The following is a 20,296-nucleotide window of genomic DNA, read 5'->3' on the forward strand; positions in this document are numbered from 1 at the left end:
ATATATATTTTTTCTTTTTTTAAAGAGGGTATTATTATTATTTTATTTATGTATTTGGTACAGGGTCTCGTCACGCATCTCGGGCTTGGATTACAGGCCCTCACCACTACACCCATTTTAGGGGCTGGCTTAGAGGGGCTGGGGTGGGGACAACACAGCATACAGTACTGGGGATCCAGGTCCCTGCGCTTGACAGGCAGGCGCTTGGACCATTGAGCTATCTTCCTAGCTCACAAGAGGGTATTATTAACGAATTATGTTAATAAATTGGGACATTTAGATACATATGCAAAAATCCTAAACCAATATAATATATAGGACTGGAGGTAAAGCCTCCTGTCCTGGAAACTTATTGATTTAGTGAGACCTTATACCAAAATAAAAAATAATCCCAATATTGGGAGGCTGAGGCAGAAGGATCACCATGAATTTGACAGCCTGAGTTACACAGAGTTAGGGCCAACATGTACTACAGAGCAAGACTCTGTCTCCAAAACAATCACAATCAATCAATGATTAATTAAAGGCTGGGATGTAGCCCAGTGCAAAGGACCTAGGCTCAATAACCAGTACCAGAAAAGACAAGAGGACAGGGAAAGGAGGGAGGGGTGAGGAAAGAAGATTTCTGTCCCAAATTGACCTATAGAATCAGTAATCCTAATCAAACTTCTAACAGGGCTGTGTGTGTGTGTGTGTGTGTGTGTGTGTGTGTGTGTGCATATGAAAATGTGACAGGCAGCCACTAAAATGCAAAGAAACTGCCAGTCAAAACAAGCTTTAAATATAAAACAGAGAGGTCATAGTACACTGGATACTGAACTATAAAGCTCTAATAAGTCATGTAGGTAGTAGGTAGTAGCCCAAAGATAGGCACTCAGACCCATGAAACAGAATAGGGAATCAAGAAGGTATTTATACCTACACCTGATGTATGACAAAAGTGGAGAAACATACAGGACTCCAGTATGTTTCTCTGGAGTCCTGTATGTTTCTCTTCTCTAAATGACCCTGGGACAACTGGAGAGCCAGGGGGGGCAGAGGAAGGTTGTGGGTCTTGTCACTACCTCATACCACACACAAAATCCAATTCCAAAGGGAACTGATGGTGACCTCACGAAACCCATCCCCAACTCCCATCTCTCTGGCCTCAAGCCAAGTTTTGGCCAACAGGAGACATTAGCAAGAGACTGAAGCTGCAGGAAGAGAGGTCACATATCGCCTAGGCTCTTGACCTGCCACTTGCCACGAGATGTTTGCACCCCTTTAAGGAAGGGCACAGTTCCTATTAGGTAGCCCCTTCATCATCCAGCTATTCCCTCATCCAGCTTTCCTTTTTTTTTTCTTGGTGGAACCAGGGATTGAACTCAGGCCCTAGCGCTTGCCAGGGAAGCGCTTATTCTACTGAGCCATCTCCCCGACCCCTCGCTTTCCTACTGTTCCCTTACAGATCAGAATGTACCACTGCGGCTGGGGGTGTTGCTCAGCGGCACAGTACTTGTGTGAAATGCACAAGGCTCTCGGTTCATACTTCAGCCCTATAAACAACAGCAAAAAGACATACTAAGGGCTGTCAGCCGTGAATACTGCACTATCCCTCATTTGCTCTTGATGGTATTCCTACATATTTTTAAATCTTTTGTTTATTGGACTCTCAAAATAACTTCTATTATTTTGTTGTTCTCTGACTAAATCAGACATTCTCTAGAAAAATAGAAGACATGACTTACAAATATTCGTATTTTATCTTTCAGGAATTCTCCTAGATACATACCATACCACGAAAGGATGCTTATGTGTCAGATACCTACACCAGGCAATTTAATTTAGTGAAGCAGTGTTCATTATAGTACCAAGATGGGGGAAAACATACCCAGACACACACGACACACATAGACACACAAACACATTCACACACTTGTGGGCTTGTCTCAGAAACAATGGCATGGATATATACATTTGGTCAAAAATCTTATGATGAAATACATCCCCCCCCAAAAAAAAAAATCTACTCGCGACTTCCCAGTCTTTTTATTTTTATTCATTTATTTTTATTATTTTAAAAAATTTATATTCTTTAATTTATTTATTTGGTACAGGTCTCACTATGCAGCTTGGACTTGTAGTGATTCTCCTGTCTTAGCCTCCCCAGTGCTGGGATTATAGGTGCGCACCACCACGGCCGGTTTTGGTGGCCAGCTTAGTGGCACATGTGGTACCAAAAACTGAACCTAGGTCTGTGCGCTTGCCAGGCACTTAGACCACCAAGCTATCCTCCCCAGCCACCGCCTCCCCCTCCCCCTCCCCTTCCTCCTCTTCCACTTCCTCCTCTTCTTTCAAAAATTTTTAAAATTTTAAAAGTTTTGTGAGTGTGTAGTGCCAAGAATAGAACTTGGGACTTGTGCTTGCTAGGCAGGCACTTAAGCCACTGAGCTATCTCTCAGCCCTACATTTTTAGGGTGATTAAAGATCCCAAAAGGGCTGGGGAGATAGTTCAGTAGAATAAGTGCTTGCCTGGCAAACGCAGGGTCTTGAGTTTAATCCCTGGTACCGTAAAAATGAATAAAATAAATAAATAAAGATCCCAAAGACCTTTCATTTTCTATATGTATTACATAAAATACACTGATTTTTATTTAGGGCTGGTGAGATGGCTCAGTGGTCTAAAGCACCTACTTAGAACAAGCTTAGCAAAGCACAGGGACCGCGGTTCAATCCCCCAGCACCACATACCAGCCTGAGCTGGCCACACACACACACACACACACACACACACACATAAATATTAAAAAGAAATAAATAAAATACACTGATTTTTGAAATGAATATTCATTTGTTTAAAAACTACAAGCACAGTACATATGAACAGAAATAACATTTCTTATAAAAGGTAATGTTTTGTATTTGTTTTCCAAAATAGAAAGTGATAGGAGTGGCACATTTTATACATTTTTTTGTAAAACTTTTTGTCTGGCTTACTAGAAAACAGCTCAATTTTCATATCTGCTTCTGCATTTTAATCTATTGTGATATGTTTTTTCATTGAAGTATATAAAGTAAGTCAGACTTGTACAAATTCACTACTAAGTTGGAAAAAAGGAGTAATTCCACCTTTTCAGATTTTTGAAGGTATTTCTCTTTGAAACTACCAAAACTGAACAAGTAACAGTTAATTAAAGAACAGGATCGCTAGCCCAATCAGTGAATTAATACTCTCGTTACATCAAGATCCAGCGACTTGGTATTGAATTAATCTTTACCAGTGCATGATTCTGTAACATCATGTGTACCTCATTTGGAAAATACTGGCTCACTGAATTATGCAAGTCTTCCACATGATGTCATTTCACTATATGACCGCAAAAAAAAGAAAAAAAAAATCACTTTCATTATCATCACCATCTATTGCATCAGAAAGGGGTTTTCTTGGCGGTACTGGGATTGAACTCAGGCCCTTGCACTTGGCAGGCAAGTGCTTATTCTACTGAGCCATCTCCCCAGCCCTAGAAAGGTTTTTAAGTATTGACAAGCTGTTGAGTTCATGGTGGTGGGTACAAGTTTCTCACAATTCTAATTTTCCTGTAAAAACTGAAATTCTATCACTGGCAACAAATACAGTCAGATGTTTTCTTGGAAGTGACAAGCTCACTTTGTTTATTTTCAAGAAAATGTCTGCCAGATACCTCTGTGAGAGTAACCACTGCTAGCCATCAGTCATTCCATCACATCAAAAGCCTAGCCTGCAACTCAGATAACTAGACACATGCTTTTCCCGCAAGTAACCATCATTATGTACCTGTGCCAGACTGTCTATGCACACTTAACCACTGCATCAGACAGAATGGTGAAAGACACATTCTCACACTCACAGTATCATTTCTAATTCATATTCATGACAGGTATTTGATAAAGATGTGTTTTCAAGTGTTGAGACTTAAAATCAATCATGTTTCCAGTTTCATCAAGGACATCCTTGAGTGAAACTGGAATTTTTTTTTAAAAACTGCTAATAAAAGGCAGTAAAATTAGTAGAGAGTATGGTCACTACCTTTATTCAAGATAAGGTGTCATGGGGCCGGGGAGATGGCTCAGTGGAGTAAGTGCTTCCCTGGCAAGTGCAAGGGCCTGAGTTCAATCCCCGGTTCCGCGAACAAAAAAAAGAAAAGGGGTATCATTATTTTTTTTTTTTTTTTTTTTTATTATTTTTTTTTTTTTTTTTGCAGAACCAGGGATTGAACTCAGGCCTCTACTGAGCCATCTCCCAGCCCCAAGATACAGTGTCAGAAACTTTATTCATCATTGCTTTTGGACCATCAGTTACAAACGGCAATAGTCAAAGAAGCAAACAACATCATATTATTATGATAAGTTTTGATCTCTCAACCTCCCTGAGGAGATTTTAGGAATAGCCCAAGAGGTCCAAAACTATGGAATTACAGCTACACAAAATAATATGGATCAATCTTTAAAATGTGATGCTAAGTAAAACAACAAAAGACTTACAGACACAAAAGACTACAGACTATGAGATTCATTTATACAAAAATTGAAAACCAGGCAAAACTAAATCACGTTGTTTAAGGATGCGCAGTTAATAAAGCACACTGGAAGATTTTTAACATACTTCTCTCAGTAACCGATAGATCAAGCAGATAAAAATTAGTCAGGCTATAGAAGGTACAAATAATATAATCAAAAGCTTAACCTAATGGCCATATACAGAAACCTACACTCAAAAATAAGCAATACACATTCTTTGCAAACATATAGGGCATTAATTAAAAATGGCAATATGTTACACAACTTCTCAATAAAAATAACCTTTAGTGAGACTTAAGTCTCAATAAAAGTAAGTCAATCTATAGACAATATTCTTTGACTATGATACAATTACTTTTAGAAATTAGTAGCAAGAAGATAACTTTAAAACCCAAAACTTGGAAATGTTCAAAAGTTTGAAAGGTCTAGAGGCTGAAGAAGAAATTATAATAAAAATTACACGGGCCGGGGAGATGGTGCAGTAGAATAAGCGCTTCCCTGGCAAGAGAAAGGGCCTGAGTTCAATCCCCGGTTGCGCAAAAAAAAAAAAAAAAAAAAAAAACTACAAAATATTTAGAATTAAGTAATAAAAATGCTACCTATTAAGACTTCTGAGGTGAGCTAAAATGGTGTTAGAGGGGACACAGAGTTTTATTAGGAAGGAAGATGAAAATTAATGACCTAAGAAGCCAGAGGTCAGGGAATATAAATCCAAAGAAAACAAGTAAAGAACATAACTAAATCTGTTAGCAACTTAACTTATTTGAATTAAATTTAAACTCCAACACAAGTCATCTACAGAAATATGCTCCAAAGGGTGTGATACAATTATACTGCATCTATATCATGGAACTTCAACCAATCGGTTTTAACTGACTGATCAATCTCACCTGACCCGTTAATTCCAAAACCCAAAACAAATGTACCCCCACGCAGCAGGGTAGCTCTGCCCACTCCCCTCTTCATACTCTTCTGTACAGGCCGGTGTTCTAGCAAATGTCCTCAGTGCAAACCTTCCTGCACCGGCCTCGGGAGAGGCGCTCCTCCTCCGAAACCCCCACCTCTACTTGTGACAGAAACTCCCATTCTCCTGCATGGACCACAGAGGCCATGCTTTGCAAAGAAATTCACAAATTTACCCAGGTTATTCTGAGTTAAGTTGGAAAGGAAAATAAACAAACTCAATAAAAGCTGCAAAAAAATCTCAGAATTATCATGGGAAATGGTCACAAATAAAATACACTTGGACATCTTTGATCGTTTGCCTTCACAGCCACAGTCTCCTTCCACACTGCAGTCTTCTGCTCCTCAAGTTGGTGCACCTGGCTTAACGCAAAGTAGGCCCACTTCTCAAATCTTAGGTCCACAGTACCTACTGTCTGACCAGTCTCTTCACTTTCTAGCTCTTTCACACCCCTGTGCCCATGAATGCTGCACATCAACATCATTAAAACCTCCAGCCCTTGATCTACACGTCAGTCTCTCCTACCCAGACTTTCATTCCTATGAAGCCTGACATCAAAGATCCTGGACAAGTTACCTTCTGTGCCAGCAGTGGACACCCAAGTTCCTCCACCCTTGGGCCTGGAGCAAAATCACACAGCCAGACCCAGAGACAGACGAGAAAGTAGTCGTCTTCCACACAATGGGATCCTCCATGCTGCTTCCCAGTTGCTTTTATCTTGGCTTCTCCCCTTTTCCTAGATCATTCCACTCTCCGCAAATGGCTTTCCTGGTCCTGCTGCCTTTTCCTCTCTTACTCTGCATCCCATCCCATACTGAAACAGAGCAAGGGAGCCCATCGAGCTTGACAGAAGCAACCCCAGCAAAGTTCACAAGCACACAACTCATTGCTCAGCTTTCCCTCCGTTAGGCAGGCCTGCAGCCTAACTGCAGCCTCGTCCAGGAGCCCTGCCCTGACCTCTGTGGGAGACTGTTCATTCTCCTCCTCTCCCCAGCCTATATCCCTGCTTCATCTCCTTACCAGCAACATCACAACTCCAGGACCCAGCCCATCTTATTCTCCATGCTACCCCGGCATCTCCAGCATCCAGAACGCAGCAGTGTTCAGTAAATATTCCTTAGATACTCTAATTCCTACAGGAATATTAGTTCTGATTGAGATGTTGAATTATTCATGAACCTCAGTGGTACATTCCTTGTATAAAATTCCAATACCTTTTTCCAATTTCAGCCACCCCTCGTGTCAACTTTTCTCACAAATTTTCTTTGTCCTGTTTAAAACCAATCCAATGCCACTTTCTTCAAATCCTTGCCACCTCTGTCTCCCTTCCTCTCAAATTTATTTTTGTTTTTCTAGAGCCTTTTTAGTATGTAGCTTGCACTTTTCCTGTCTACCTTGTCCTTTATTAATTTTTATAATTTCTATATGATCAAGGGCATGGTCAGTGACTAAAATATACATATCAGCAGCTAACCAAGGACAGCCACAATTTCAATCTCACCCTGAACTGTTTCCACTTAAAAACCTCTTTCCTGCTTTCCTGTATATCAGTGAAGATACCATATCCTTGTTCTTACTGAAGCCTTTAAGCCTGTGTGTAGCCCCTTGACCTAATGGTCCTGGATAGGCACTTGACTTCCTACTATTTTGTTGTCTATATCCTGCTACTGATGCAAGGGAGTTGGGGAGATAACTCAGTAGAATAAGCACCTGCCTGGCAAGCACAGAGTCCTGAGTTCAATCCGTGGTATCGCAAAAAAAAAAAAAAAAAAAAAAAAAATGTCTACTGATGTAAGGCTCATCACTTTAAGGTCCTGGTCTTTCTGCCACATGCTCTCTCACCCTCTCACCTTACAATGCTCCAAGGCACCACTAAAAAAGTATTCAGATACCATTTTACTATATACAATTGCAGATTGGATTATTCAAACCTACCACATTAAGATTTAAAAGAAAACAATTGTGAATGCAAGAATCTATCAGAAATAGTACTGTTAAATAGATTGTAGGGGATATTCTACATTGTCACTTGATTATGACATGAGATAATTTACATTAATTCTCCATCACCAATTTCCATTAACATCTGGAAAAATACTTACGTAGATAAGTCCTGAATAGTAGCGGTCCTTCAGGTTATGTAAGACAGAAGCTTCATTCAAGCACGTCAACTCAGCCATATCCTCCACCTTGGAAAACTTAGGTGGATTCATCTTCTGAATGTCGTCTTTGTTGACCATTGCTTTCTTTCCATTCTCCGCCAGCTCCACCATAACTTCATCTCCTCGTTCTTCTTTGATACTGGCCGCCTCAAAACCATGGCGTTCTGATGGAATCCACACTAGCTTTTTAGCTGTCCAATCAGCTTGAGTGGCAGGGTTGTAGATGACAGCCCTGTCCACAAAGAGATACCGCTCCGGATCCTCCAGTCCAGTTCTCTGCGCCATTGTAAACAGAAGGATCCAAGAGCAATTGCCTCTGAGAAAAAGAAGGATAGAGTCAGATGTCTGCCAAATATAAAATAATTTACAAGGTTTATTTTTTTGAGAAATAAAACAAAATCCTTAGTAAACATAAGGAGTAAACTCTGAGTGAAGGAGTTGGGGTGTTCCTGGTCATGGCCATACTGCCTAAGTTTCCAAGGTAAACTTAAGGGGTGACCACTAATTATGACTCTGGATGTCTGATGACCACTCAATAAGATCTTAGTTACTGGGGGCTGAGAAGCAGGCAGAAGAAAAAAAAGCAAAGTTCCAAAGTGACCTTATTTTTTCTCCATCTCCTCTTTTACCCTCACCACAAATTAAACAGGGGACTAAGAAGGGAAAGTAGAAAGAAGCAAATGAATATAAAGACACATGAAAAAGCATCCGTGGAACTAGTATGACCACAAGGATATGGCTACAAGAGCACATGACGACTGCCAGAATCAGGTTGAACGCATGCCTCCCAGTCTATCTTCAGACTCCATGTTCTTCCTCACAGATACCCCATGTCAGTCCCTCGACAGCTTCTCTATGGTCCCACATAGTCTTTACATAATCAAATGGGGCCACCAAAGACAAGTGTAACTTGGAGTCACATGACATTACTAGTCATATACAGCTGGGTATCCAGGCCTTTTGGCTCATAGAGATCTACCAGAGTAGATAGTAAAAGACAGTGGGAGTCATGGAACATGCCTATAATCCAAGTACTCTGGAGAAGGTTGCTAAGTTCTCCTCCTAATATTGTGCAATTGGTCTTTTGGAACAAATGGCAGGATTTTATGTTTATCGTTCATCTTGCTAATACGACTTGTTATTCCTGACTGTTTTCCTAAAATATAATACTATCCCAAACATTTTTTGCTATTATTTCAAATTATGTGTCATTACAAATGTCATACAGTTTCTACAATTTTATCCAAATCAGTACAAGAAGCCAACTGACTATTCTTACTTTATCACATCTCCTCAACTCCTCCCACCCAAGTGCCAGGAATGTTGAGGATTTTCTGCAGGCAAGAGGATACCTACGAGACATCCCTTGTAAGCTATAAGGGAAATAGTCAGTGATCCAAACTTGCTAATGGGCTTTTAAGCTTGAATTCATAGATGAACTCCAAGCTCCATGAAATGGGAGAAACATGCTGGACACTACTATGTGCCTATGTGTTGCCCTCTGGAGAACACTGATGACTTTGTTTAGATTCAAGTTGTGTGTCCTATTAGGTTAATCATCGTAGTGGATAAAGATGCTAAGTAGACTCAGTATTTGGTCTCAGATTTTGGTATTCAGCAGCAGTACCAGGAGAACGCACGGACATGCAGAATGCTGGCCACAGACCCAGAGGTTCTCATTCAGGAGGTCTAGACTAAAGCTCGAGAATCACCAAGTGGGGCCAGGGAGATGGCTCAGTGGAATAAGCACTTCCCTGGCAAGCGCAAGGGTCTGAATTCAATCCTCAGTTCCGCAAAAAAAAAAAAAAAAAAAAGGAAGAATCACCAAATACAAGTACCTGGATAGTGCTGCTGCTGTCAGTCCTGGGCCACAGTTCACAAGCACTGCTCCCCAATTCTCTGGCTGCCACAACCTGCCACCATTACTACTTGGTTGGTTGGGGCAGATAAAGACTGAAAAGCAAAGCTCTAGAGTAATTCATTACATGATCAAAAGAATGTATTGACCTTTTAAAGGTCATAGATTTGGATTTTTAAAATTAAACAAAGTAAATCTAAATCACAAATCTCGAAAAAAAAAAAGGCTGGCCAAATAGCTCAGTGGATTAAAGCACTTGCAAGCAGGCGCTGGAGCCAGATTCAATCCCCAGGCCTGCCATGCAGGCGCCACCTCCAGGGCGGGCTGAGACAGCAATTGAGACTGGGCATGGTGGCACATGTCTATAATTTCAGCTCTTGGGAGGCTATAAACAGGCAGATTACTAGGAGTCTGATCTAGTAGTGAGACCCTGAACACCCTGTAGACCCTTCCCTAAAAAAAAATACAAAATTAAAAAAAAAAATCACAAAACTGTGATTCATATTAGACTTCTAAAGTAAACCTGCTAAGACATTTTAGAACTAAACTTATATTTCCCTTCTTAGACATCCATGTGTAAACAATACAGAAAATATTTATGGGCCTGTGTACACTCAGAAGTATGGCTTCAAGAGCCCTTTACCTTTAAGGATAAAGCTTTTTTTAAAAAAATTTTTTATTTTAGGGAAGCGTCCTCAGGGTGTTCAGGGTCTCACTACTAGATGGACTCATAGTGATCCGCCTGTTTAAAGCCTCCCAGGTGCAGGGATTGAACCCTGGACCCCTGTGTTTGCTTGCAGGCACTTCAGTCCACTGAACTACTTGGCTGGCCCTAAGGGTATAAAGCTTATGAAAACTAATAACAAAAGTGGGAGTCATGGAACATGCCTATAATCCAAGCACTCTAGAGGCAGAGGCAGTAGGATTGTGGTGAGTTCAAGACCAGCCTGAGCTATATAGGGAGTTCAAGATCAGCCTGTACTACAAAAAGAGATCCTGTCTCTAAAAAAAAAAAAAAAAAAAAAAAAAAAAAAAAAAAAAAACAAAGACTAATAACAAGTATTTCTAACTGAAAAACTTAAACACTGCATACTAGTAAAATGGGGTGTGGTAATCAGCCTAGGTGAATTTGAGGACGAATATTAGGATACAAATGGCATCCTTTTGTATTAGGATATATCCTTTTAGAATGGACTCTAGTAAAGCAAAGTATCCCACTATTTTAGTAATGAAATGATAAGTTATTCTTGTTTGGTATAACTTATATATTCTACGTTGCTTCCAGTACACATCCAGATTGCTCTACCTTTGGTATATAATTATATTCTTCAATTTAATAGGTGGCTACAAGTTAAAATTACAGGTCCTTTCTAGAATGGGTCATGAAACAAATATTGTAAAAATTATTTTTTTTTATTTATGTATTTTGGTACGGGGCCTCACTATGCAGCTTGAACTCATAGTGATCCTCCTGTTTTTGGCCTCCCCAATGCTAGGATTATAGGGGTGAAGCCACCATGAGTTGGTCAGTTGGTTGCTGGCTCAGGGCGCCCCGGCGGAGGGGCTGGCACAGCATATGGAACTTGGGATCAAACCCTGGTCCCTGCGCTTGCCAAAGCAGGTGCTCAGTCTGCTGTTCTATCTCGCCGGCCCTGTAAAAATTATGTTTAAAAATAAGAAAATTTAAAATTGAGCAGTACTTTTTTTTTTTTTTAGGTATAAAGATATTTGTAATGTAATACAAGAAAAAAAAACTAAAAATATCACAACATGCTCCTGAATTTGTGCAATTATATACACATGTATTTTTTTAATGGAGTAAATATTCATTGGGCCTTTACTGAGTAGGAGGATCACAAATTACTTTTACTCTTTTCTTTCCCTTGCTGTATCTTGGGCATTTAGCAGAGTCACTGGTACGTAACAGTGGATCTATACTTACTGATCAATCCTACATGAATGGTCCCTACCCTCACGGTAAGCTTCAACTTCTCCACAACCAGAAACCTACTATTCCTTCCACTCCTGACCCAAATGTCACCCTTCAGAAGTTCTTTTCAGGTCAATCTGGCAATTTAATCCTCTCTTCTCCTTACATTTTGTACTGCTCTTCTTGCCCTCTCCTGCACAGCACCAGAGGGCTAACTCAGAAAGCAGCAGCCACTCATACTGTTCAACTGCTGGAGTTCAAGAGGCCAGTGAAGATGTTTTGTTCAGTTTAACTCCTCACTGGTGATTGCCAAATACGTTTGTTTTTTTCACTCCATTGTACATTTGGTATCTGATCTGGGGAATCCTGGTATTTAACAACATACCACTCCCAAATGTTTTGTGTTGCTAAAAGGATAAAACTGGAATTTTTCAAATACCAAATATCATTGTTATATACTTCTAATTATGTCCAGGCACTAGGTAGCCTGGACACATCCATCCTCACAACAGCACCATGAGGGGCGTATAATTATTATCTCCACCTTACTGATGAAGAACCTGAGGTACTTTAGAGAAAGGTAACGACCCACCCAAAGTCACACAGCCAGCAAGCACCAGACAGAACTGTGATTAAATCCAAAGGGCAAGTCCGGTGTGTAGGTCACTATGAAGGAAGACAGGAGGGAGGAAATTTTGAAGGGCACGTAGTAAACTGTATATTGCCTGTCACTAAATAAAAAAGCTATCAATTGTGGCTTAAAGAGTAGAAGGTTACCTTATGAGCACATTAGTACAATGTGGCAAAGCCTCTGTATATTAAAGTAAAAATACTTGTACTTAGGACAGAAAAGACTAAAACAAGAACCCTTTTGTAAGAGGTTTGAAGATAATCTCCAGATATTTTGTCTTGGTGTCCTTCAAAATAGTTTTCTAACTATAATTGAATCATTTACCTGTGAATCAGTGAATCCCCTACAAACCGAAGCTCCCACCATCATGACTGGTTTTAGACACACTGTGGGGCTCTCTATCTCCTGGTCAGTTTACACTCCCAATGAAGTCCCACCCTGTAAACTTCAACTGCCTGCTGGCACCCACTGTCACATTGTAAAGAGAGAAAAAGTGCAATGTTGCGAACAGCTTACATAAAAAAAGTAAGCAAAAATGCTAGACAGGTTATCTAAAATAGAGCATCCTGGGGCCAGGGAGATGGCTCAGTGGAATAAGCGCTTTCCTGGCAAGCACAGGGCCTGAGTTCAATCCCTGGTTCTGCCAACAAAAAAAAAAAAAAAAAAAGGAAATCCTAAAACAGATGAAGTAAAACAATTGTCCCAATTTGTTTAATGAGAGCTACAGTTGAGGTCACTTACATGACAGGACTGTGTAAATCTAGTAACTTATCAAAACTCTGCTTAAACAAATGATCACAAAACAAATGCAAAAGGTACTATCTATGACCTGCACCATCTCTCAATTCATATTTTTACACTGTGCTAAGTATTCCTAAAACTTGGATCCCAAAACCAGGAATTTTAATTCTTCATATGTGACAACAAAGTAAATGCACCACAGAAGCATATAGCTTTCCACCCTAGAACATGTCCTTCAAATTTTCCTCCATCTCACCTTCTGTCCTGTCTCTTCATTGTCATGCTTTCCCTAAGAAGCCCAAGTAAACATCGGAGAAGCCTCTGCTATATCGCACAATTACACCATATGCTTGCTCCCGATAAGGAGAGGAAGAACTGAATTTAAGATGCAGAAGTGAGGAGATGCATAAAATGGCCACTATTCCAGAACCCGAGACAGCCAGGGCACACTTAAACACCAAAAGCATGGGACTACAAGAATAATTAATAGAGGCAGACTGATGGAGGAGATAAAACAATGAATAGATTATAAAGTTTTCCAGAGTAAGATACCATCAAAAATAATTAAACCTGACTCAGTTTCAATGTTAAAAACACCACCACCACCAAAATCTCAGCATAGCCAAAGTATTATATTTAGTATTATATTATTCGCGAAAACAGCAGTCTTTGTTTCATCTGCAGTCTGGATCCACCCCGCCTGCTTTCCCCTACTCCACCCTAGCCCACCCCACCCCCTTCCATCCACCGCAGTGATCTTGAAGGGGAGCTGCAGAGGCCCTAAGAGACGGAGATAACGGTTGTAGGCAGAGGCCACGTTACCCAAACCTCACCAACCCGGCTCAGCCCTGCCGAGTTGCCAGTCTCCTTCCTAGGGCACCGGTCCCACGCAGGCCTGGCTGCCTCCCGGGTCCCTGGGCCGAAGCCGCCCACGACAGGCCCACAAAGCCCCGCCAATGTCAGGACTCCGCAGCTTCAACTTCCCTCCGACCCAATTCCAGTTCGATTTTATGGGATATGGGTGTGACCCCAACTACAGCAGGCGAGGAAGAGACTGCGGCGAGCCATTCCCAGATCACTTACACAATAAAGAGATCCCGACGCGAGGGCTGACCCTCCCCCCGGCCGCCAGGCTGCAGCGCGCCCCCGCCACATTTCCCGCCTCGCCCCCCTAAACCGCCCAGGCCTCGCCCGGCGTCCACCCGGCCCCGGCGGCCCACCGGGCGCGCGCCTTGCTACCCCCCCACTCCCCGATCGTCGCCCGGCACCGGCAGAGCGCGATCCTCCCGGCGGCCGGCTCGGGCCGCGCTCAGCCTCTCTGCCCTCCAGCCCGTCCACCCACAGGTCCGCCGCCTGCCTTCTGAGCCCTCGACGAACCCCTCTGCAATGCCTCGGGAGCCCGGCCCAGCCTAACTCACCCAGGGGCCCTTCCGGTCCAGCGCCCCCCGCCACCGGCATCACGCCCCAGCACCCAGTCCTCTCCTGGAAGGCAGACACAGACCCGCGGGGAAACCTGGGGCCCCACTAGGACACTAGCCGCCACCTCAATTCCACGCCGCCAGGGATCCCACAGGAGACCTGGTCCCTGGGACCGCACCCCCAGATCTCCATCCTCACACCCCAGGGGTCGCCCTCCTGCACAGCTGGGCCCAGATCCCTGCAGGGGTCTCACTCTCCCAGAACCCATTCCTCACCCTTCCAGGGGTTTCTCCTTCCCTACCCTCCAGGTCCCACAGCCTCTTCTCCACCCCTCCCAGGTCCCAGCTTAAACGAGCTGAGGGTGCCCGCAGCACGAATCCTCCCGCCTTGGGTTCCGTTCCTGCGCGCCACAGCCGCCGGGTCCCCAAGCCCGGGATCTGTCCCCTCCCCCCGACCCTTAGAAACTGTCCTCGCACCCCAGGCCGTGGCGCTCGAACCCGGGAGCCGCACCTCTCACTCACCTTCAGCCGAAGATGGTGGCGCCCGCGCACGTCCCCGACCGCGACCACAGATCCGGCGCCTCAGTCCCAAACCCACCGCTGCCTCCGCCGGGCTCCTTTAGCACTGCTGCTCGCGGCGGCCCCACCCACTCCCACCCTCATTGGGCCAGCCCCACGCCCATCACCGCCGCCCCCAGACCCACTGGTCCGTTTGCGCACCCATCTCCAAGGGAAGACGTTAGCAACCCGAACGAAGCTACCTTCTCGAGTCTGGTTCCCTCCACCCACCTGGAATTTTGCTCATTGGCTCCCGCTCCCGGTCCAGACCGCCAGGATCCCAATCTCATAGGCTGGCTCTCACGCCCATCAGAGATTCCGGGAGGTGCGGCCGAGGCAGGGGCAGGCGATTGGCTGGCTCGGGTGGAGATGGACAGCAGAGGCCGGCTGGGCGCCCAGCGATCCCGCGAGGCAACGGGTGCGGACCCTGCAGCGGCCGGTGAGCTGCGCGAGCCCGGGCTGTGCGCGCAGTAGGACAGGTGTTGCGCGACAGGAGCTCCCAGTCCAGACTACAAGAGCTTCGACCTAGCGTCGGGCGGCCGCTGCAGCCTACTCGAGCGCCTAGCCGCGTCGGCCTGCCGCAGTCCGATCGTCCTGCTGCAGGACGGGCTTTTACCGCGAAGACGCGGGCCCCGGGCGCTGCCTGCAGGGGCGGGGCCGGAACGCGGTCCAGAGGCCTGACGTCACCCTGGGCTGGGTGGGGGGGCTCGGCTCTGCGGCTCACCTGCAGTGGGGGAGGGACGCCGGGAGGAGCAGTGCGGCTCCGCCCGTGCGCCCGCGTTCGCCGGGGTCCCAGGTCGCAGTCGCCTTGGCTAACGCTCACAACAGGGTCCCCCAAGACGATGCTGCCTAGGTCGGCGAGCTCGGGCCGCCGGACACCTTTCTCCGCTGTGGCAGTTTTAGTGTTAGCTAGAGGAGGGGCCTCCTGGTCCAGCCTCCGGGCAGGGCTGAGATTCCCGAAGAAGCTGACGAGCCTTGGAGAGGACCCTTGAGAAAAACACTTCATTCACCTCCTTCGTTCATTCATCTACTAGAGCTTCCTATGTAAGAGGAGCTGCTGAGGGGTTCTGTGGGTTCCTGCAGGGCTGTCATTTCTTCACGTTGTGAGCTCTTTTTCACAGGCCTCAGAAAACACCTAAGACCTGTAATAAAAAGAAATAAATAGGTTCCAAAATAAGGAAGGGAAGCTAAAAAATCGAAGTTAATAAATATTTAATGAAATGTCTGCAGCATCTACTCAACTACAACACAACTCTTAACTATATGTGTACAATAGCCTTAATCACAAGAACAAAATAAGATATCCTTATAAAAAACTTAAGAGCTAATGTTTGCATTAAGATGCAACATTTGCAAGCTAACATTTGCAATAAGATGTAGCTATTTAATACTGGATATATGTGTATAATTTACTATATATTATGGAAGCACCCAAGAAGCTTCTAGTCATGATATAAGTAAAGCAAAAAACCAAAACAAGGCAGGAAGTGTGATAAGGAAGGCTTTGCTGGAATTCAGAAAACTCCAGGCAGCTGAGTGCAGAGTCCTTCCTGGGAAAGTAAGAATCAGGATCTGTATTGTCCTTTGTCCAGACCCAGCGGGTGCCCCACCCCCACCTGCCCACTGGGGTAAGTGCCCCTTGTCCTGATGTCTTGTGACTTGGCCCCAAGAAAAGTTCTGTCCTTCTTAGTATAGTCTGCACAAGGAGTACAAATTAACGGTGCAAAAGATGTGATCGTCCTTTTCAGTTTTTTAAAATGTGTATAGCGAAGACCCAAGACCAACTCTAAGGCCTGAATTAGTTGTCAGTGATGTTATTTCAAAATGCAATATTCCGTGTTTACAGCTTCCACACACAGCTCCATAAGCCATCAGGTCTGTGGTTTTTCATCATTTAAAACTTCCTCTTCATTTTAAAACAAACTCAGTAGACCATCAGAACAGGAGCGTAGGAAGTTCACCGGAATGAAATCCCACAAAGACTAGTCTTGATGAAAAATCCACTTAGTCCCCAAGTGTATGTCTCCCTCTGGCATCTCTCCAGCACTTTGGCTCCACGTGTTCTATTGTCTGCTAGATGCTTCTACCTGGATGAGAGGGAAAATGAATGAAACGTGCAAAATGGTAGGTCCCAAGATAGTCTTTTCCTATTTTCCCTTCCACCCACTAACTTCTTTCTCCCAAAGTTCTCTTGGTTTGTTCATGAAACCAATCTTCAAAAACCTCTTTGCTCCCTTTGTGTCCTTTGAAGCTCTCCCACACCAGCCCCTGGCTCCCATCATCCAACAGTAGCTCCATCTCTGACCCTGCTGCGATTTTGTTAAGGAAATCAGGATTTAGAACCTGACAGATGCCTTTGAATGGCAATTCTGCCACTTCCTAGGTGTTCAACAATGACAAACTCCTTAATCTCACCTCCAAAAAGAAGACACAGCAAGATGTGTCTTAGTTGCTTACGGAGACCCTGCCCCAAAATTTAAAAATGAGAAAAGAGCTGGGGATGTACCACAGTGCAAAGGCTAGGCGTTTAAGCCCCAGCAGCACAAACCAAACAAAACAAAATGCAATGAACTCATTCAATGAATATATAGCATACTAAAACAACTTTTTGAGTAAGTAGATTGAAATTTTTCTAGTGTACAATCTTATTACAAAAATGTGAGAAATGTTTCTTTTCTTTCTCCTTAGTAATTTTTACTGGCAAATTTTTAAAATTTTTACCCACCAAAGTGAAAGTTCACAGAGCATTGTTTTGCAGGTCTAGGTTAGAAGTCCAAATTTGTTCCCGCAGGGCAGGTCCAGCCCATGAACTTGTTTTGTTCCAGCTGTACAGAACTGATACGCAGCATTTTTCATTTGAACAAATTTAAAAAATTAAGAGCTCTAAAAATAAGTAAATAAATAAAAATTAAGAGCTCTTAAACATTATTAGCCATTATGAAAATGCAAATCAAAACCACAACAAGATACCACTTCACACCCTCAAGAATGACTGTAATCAAGTAAGGGGGGACAATGGAAAATAATGGTGAGGAACTAGAGAAACAGGAACTCTCAGTCTTCGTGAAAACAGTTTCTTTGAAAGTTAAATACATTGTGTGCTTTTGATTATAACAACAAAAGAAATTTAAATGAATGTAAACTTACCATATGATACCACAATTCTACCCTTAGTTATCTACCTAAAAAGACAAAAGGAAGAAAAGGAGGTAAACTTATGTGGATACAAAAACTTGCACAGAAATGCTTATGACAGCATTATTCATAATAGCTAAGAACTAAAAACAATTTAATGTTTGACTAATAAATAGATAGACAAAAAATGGTAGATCCATACACCACAATACCACTCAGCAATAAAAAATAATAAACAATGATGTGCAACAAGGATGAACCTTGAAAACATTCTCCAAGCTCGGTGAAAGAAGCCAGACACAAGAGACCTCGTATTGAATCATCCCATCTATTGAGATATCCATAAAAGGCAAAGCTATAAAGACAAAAAGTACATTGCTCATTGTCTAGGGTAATGGCTGGGGTCAGGAAGAGGGTCAACATAGGAATTAACAGGAAATGCTCGGAAGAGACCTAATTGGAGTGCAGAAAATGTTCTAGAACTGATTTCTGGTGATGGTTGCACAACTTGATAAATTTACTTAAAAAGAAAATCATTGAATTTACAGTGTGAATTAACAAAACAAAACAGGTGCTTAAAACAAGTAGTTCAGGCTGGCCTTGAACTCACTATGTAGCCCAGGCTGGCTTCTAACCCTTTATGATCCTCTTGCTTTAGCCTCTGGAATGAGATTATATTAAGTGTGAGCACCGCCCATCCAGCTACTCTGTGAGTTTAAAAGCTATCACATGAAAACTCAGATTTCTAGTTTTCCTTTTTAAAAAAAACCTGGAAAATATGGACATTCAATAAGCATTTGTTGGTGCCTTCAGCTGCTATTCATTTTTAGACAAAGCATTTCTTCTGATCAAACTTGTGCTTGAGAGGCAGGTGCTTATTTCACTGAGCTATCTTTCCAGCCCTCCCTACTATCTCTTAGTTAAGATTGACCTGATGAACTCATTTCAGTTATTTGCCTGGTTTTTTTTTTTTTTCTTTCCTACCACTGAGCTACACTCCCAGTCCTCATGGACATTCATTTAAATTTTGGTAAAGAGGTCCAGTCAAGCACAGAGACAGGGACTTGATCCCCAGCACCAAATGCCACTCTGACCCACGCCCTGGGCACACTGAGCCAACCACAGAGTCAGCATGGTGACGCAGGCCTTTAGTTCCAGCACTGAACAGGCTGAAAACAGGAGGATCCCTATGAGTCTGAGCTGCGTAGTGAGACCCTATACCAAATACATGAAATAAATAAATTTTGGTAAAAATAGAGACTCTAATAGAGCTATGAAAGATGGAATCTTCCAGAATTTTATTTGGCTTCTTAAGCTCTGGTGGTCTTGAAAATTCAACAGAAGAGTTCCTGTAAATTACTAGTTTAACATTTGTTGTCAACTATGTAGGAGCTGGTTATGTCGGATTTAATTTGATTTCAAAAAATCAGGGCTAGAGTGTACATAGCTCAGTGATAGAGCATGCACCTACCATTTTTGAATCCTTGGATTTCATTTCAAAACACACACACACACACACACACACACACACGCATAATAATCATACGTAAGCACCCACAAAGGATCTACAATCTGAAGTTACAGGATCTCAGGAAAAATCCTGAGGGGATTTGACTGAATTTATCAATTCCAAAAGCTACAACTCTTGTTGCATAGGTCTTGCTTTATCTTAACCGTCCAGCAGAAAAGTATAAAAACGAAGTATAAGAAGTAAAGCTATGGTGTTATGTTGAACTATAGGATTTTTTGTTTTGTTTTGTTTTGTTTTGTTTTGTTTTTGCTCCAAATGCCCTCAGGGCTTGTGTGGCTGGCTGGAGAGTTGTGGGGAACAAACCTGAGGCTGACAGCTTGGTGGACGCAGCCACTTAAAGAACTGAGCTAGGGCCAGGCCCCCAAAATGATTGATTTTTTTTTTTTTGGCAGAACCGGGGATTGAACTCAGGTCCTTGCACTTGCCAGGCAAGCGCTTATTTACTGAGCTATCTCCCTGGCCCCTTATGTTGAACTATAGGGGACTCAGGTCAACAATTTCTCACACTGCCAGTCAAGTGGAAGACCCAATGCTATTATGGACTACTAGACTCTTTTAGAATATTTTGCTGAGTTAACACACCAATAATATTCAACTGACGAAAAAATATTCAAATGACGGAACTAAACAAAAAAGGGGATACAGATAAATGTCCGTTTTGTATCTGTGTATTCAAAATGGTTAGGATAGATATATAGTTACATTCTCTTAATGAATAGAGGGATTTGTTTTAATAGTGTTTGTAAATAAGATATCATGTCTGCATCTTTTTTTTTTTTTTTTTTGCGGAACTGGGGATTGAGCTCAGGCCCCTGCGCTTGCCAGGGAAGCG

The 20,296-nt window shown here is 43.0% G+C and overlaps 1 protein-coding gene across 6 annotated transcripts in view; it reads right to left on the reverse strand.

Annotated features, from left to right (window-relative positions):
- The window catches only part of Myh10 (myosin heavy chain 10), a 137,637-nt gene extending 122,228 nt beyond the window's left edge, over positions 1–15,409 (reverse strand). For 2 of the 6 annotated variants that reach the window (XM_023723440.1, XM_023723439.1), the window contains exons 1-2: positions 15,030–15,409; positions 7,603–7,978 (exon numbers count right to left, since the gene is read on the reverse strand). In XM_023723440.1, coding sequence (XP_023579208.1) covers positions 7,603–7,978; positions 15,030–15,088 — 435 coding nt within the window. In that variant the 5' untranslated portion in view covers positions 15,089–15,409. The other 4 variants (XM_023723444.1, XM_023723441.1, XM_023723442.1 and 1 more) reach the window with 3 other exon arrangements.
- Positions 15,410–20,296: the final 4,887 nt, after the last annotated feature.

This window comes from Octodon degus, unplaced genomic scaffold (genome assembly GCF_000260255.1).
Source record: "Octodon degus isolate 3935 unplaced genomic scaffold, OctDeg1.0 scaffold00098, whole genome shotgun sequence".
Lineage (NCBI taxonomy): Eukaryota > Metazoa > Chordata > Mammalia > Rodentia > Octodontidae > Octodon > Octodon degus.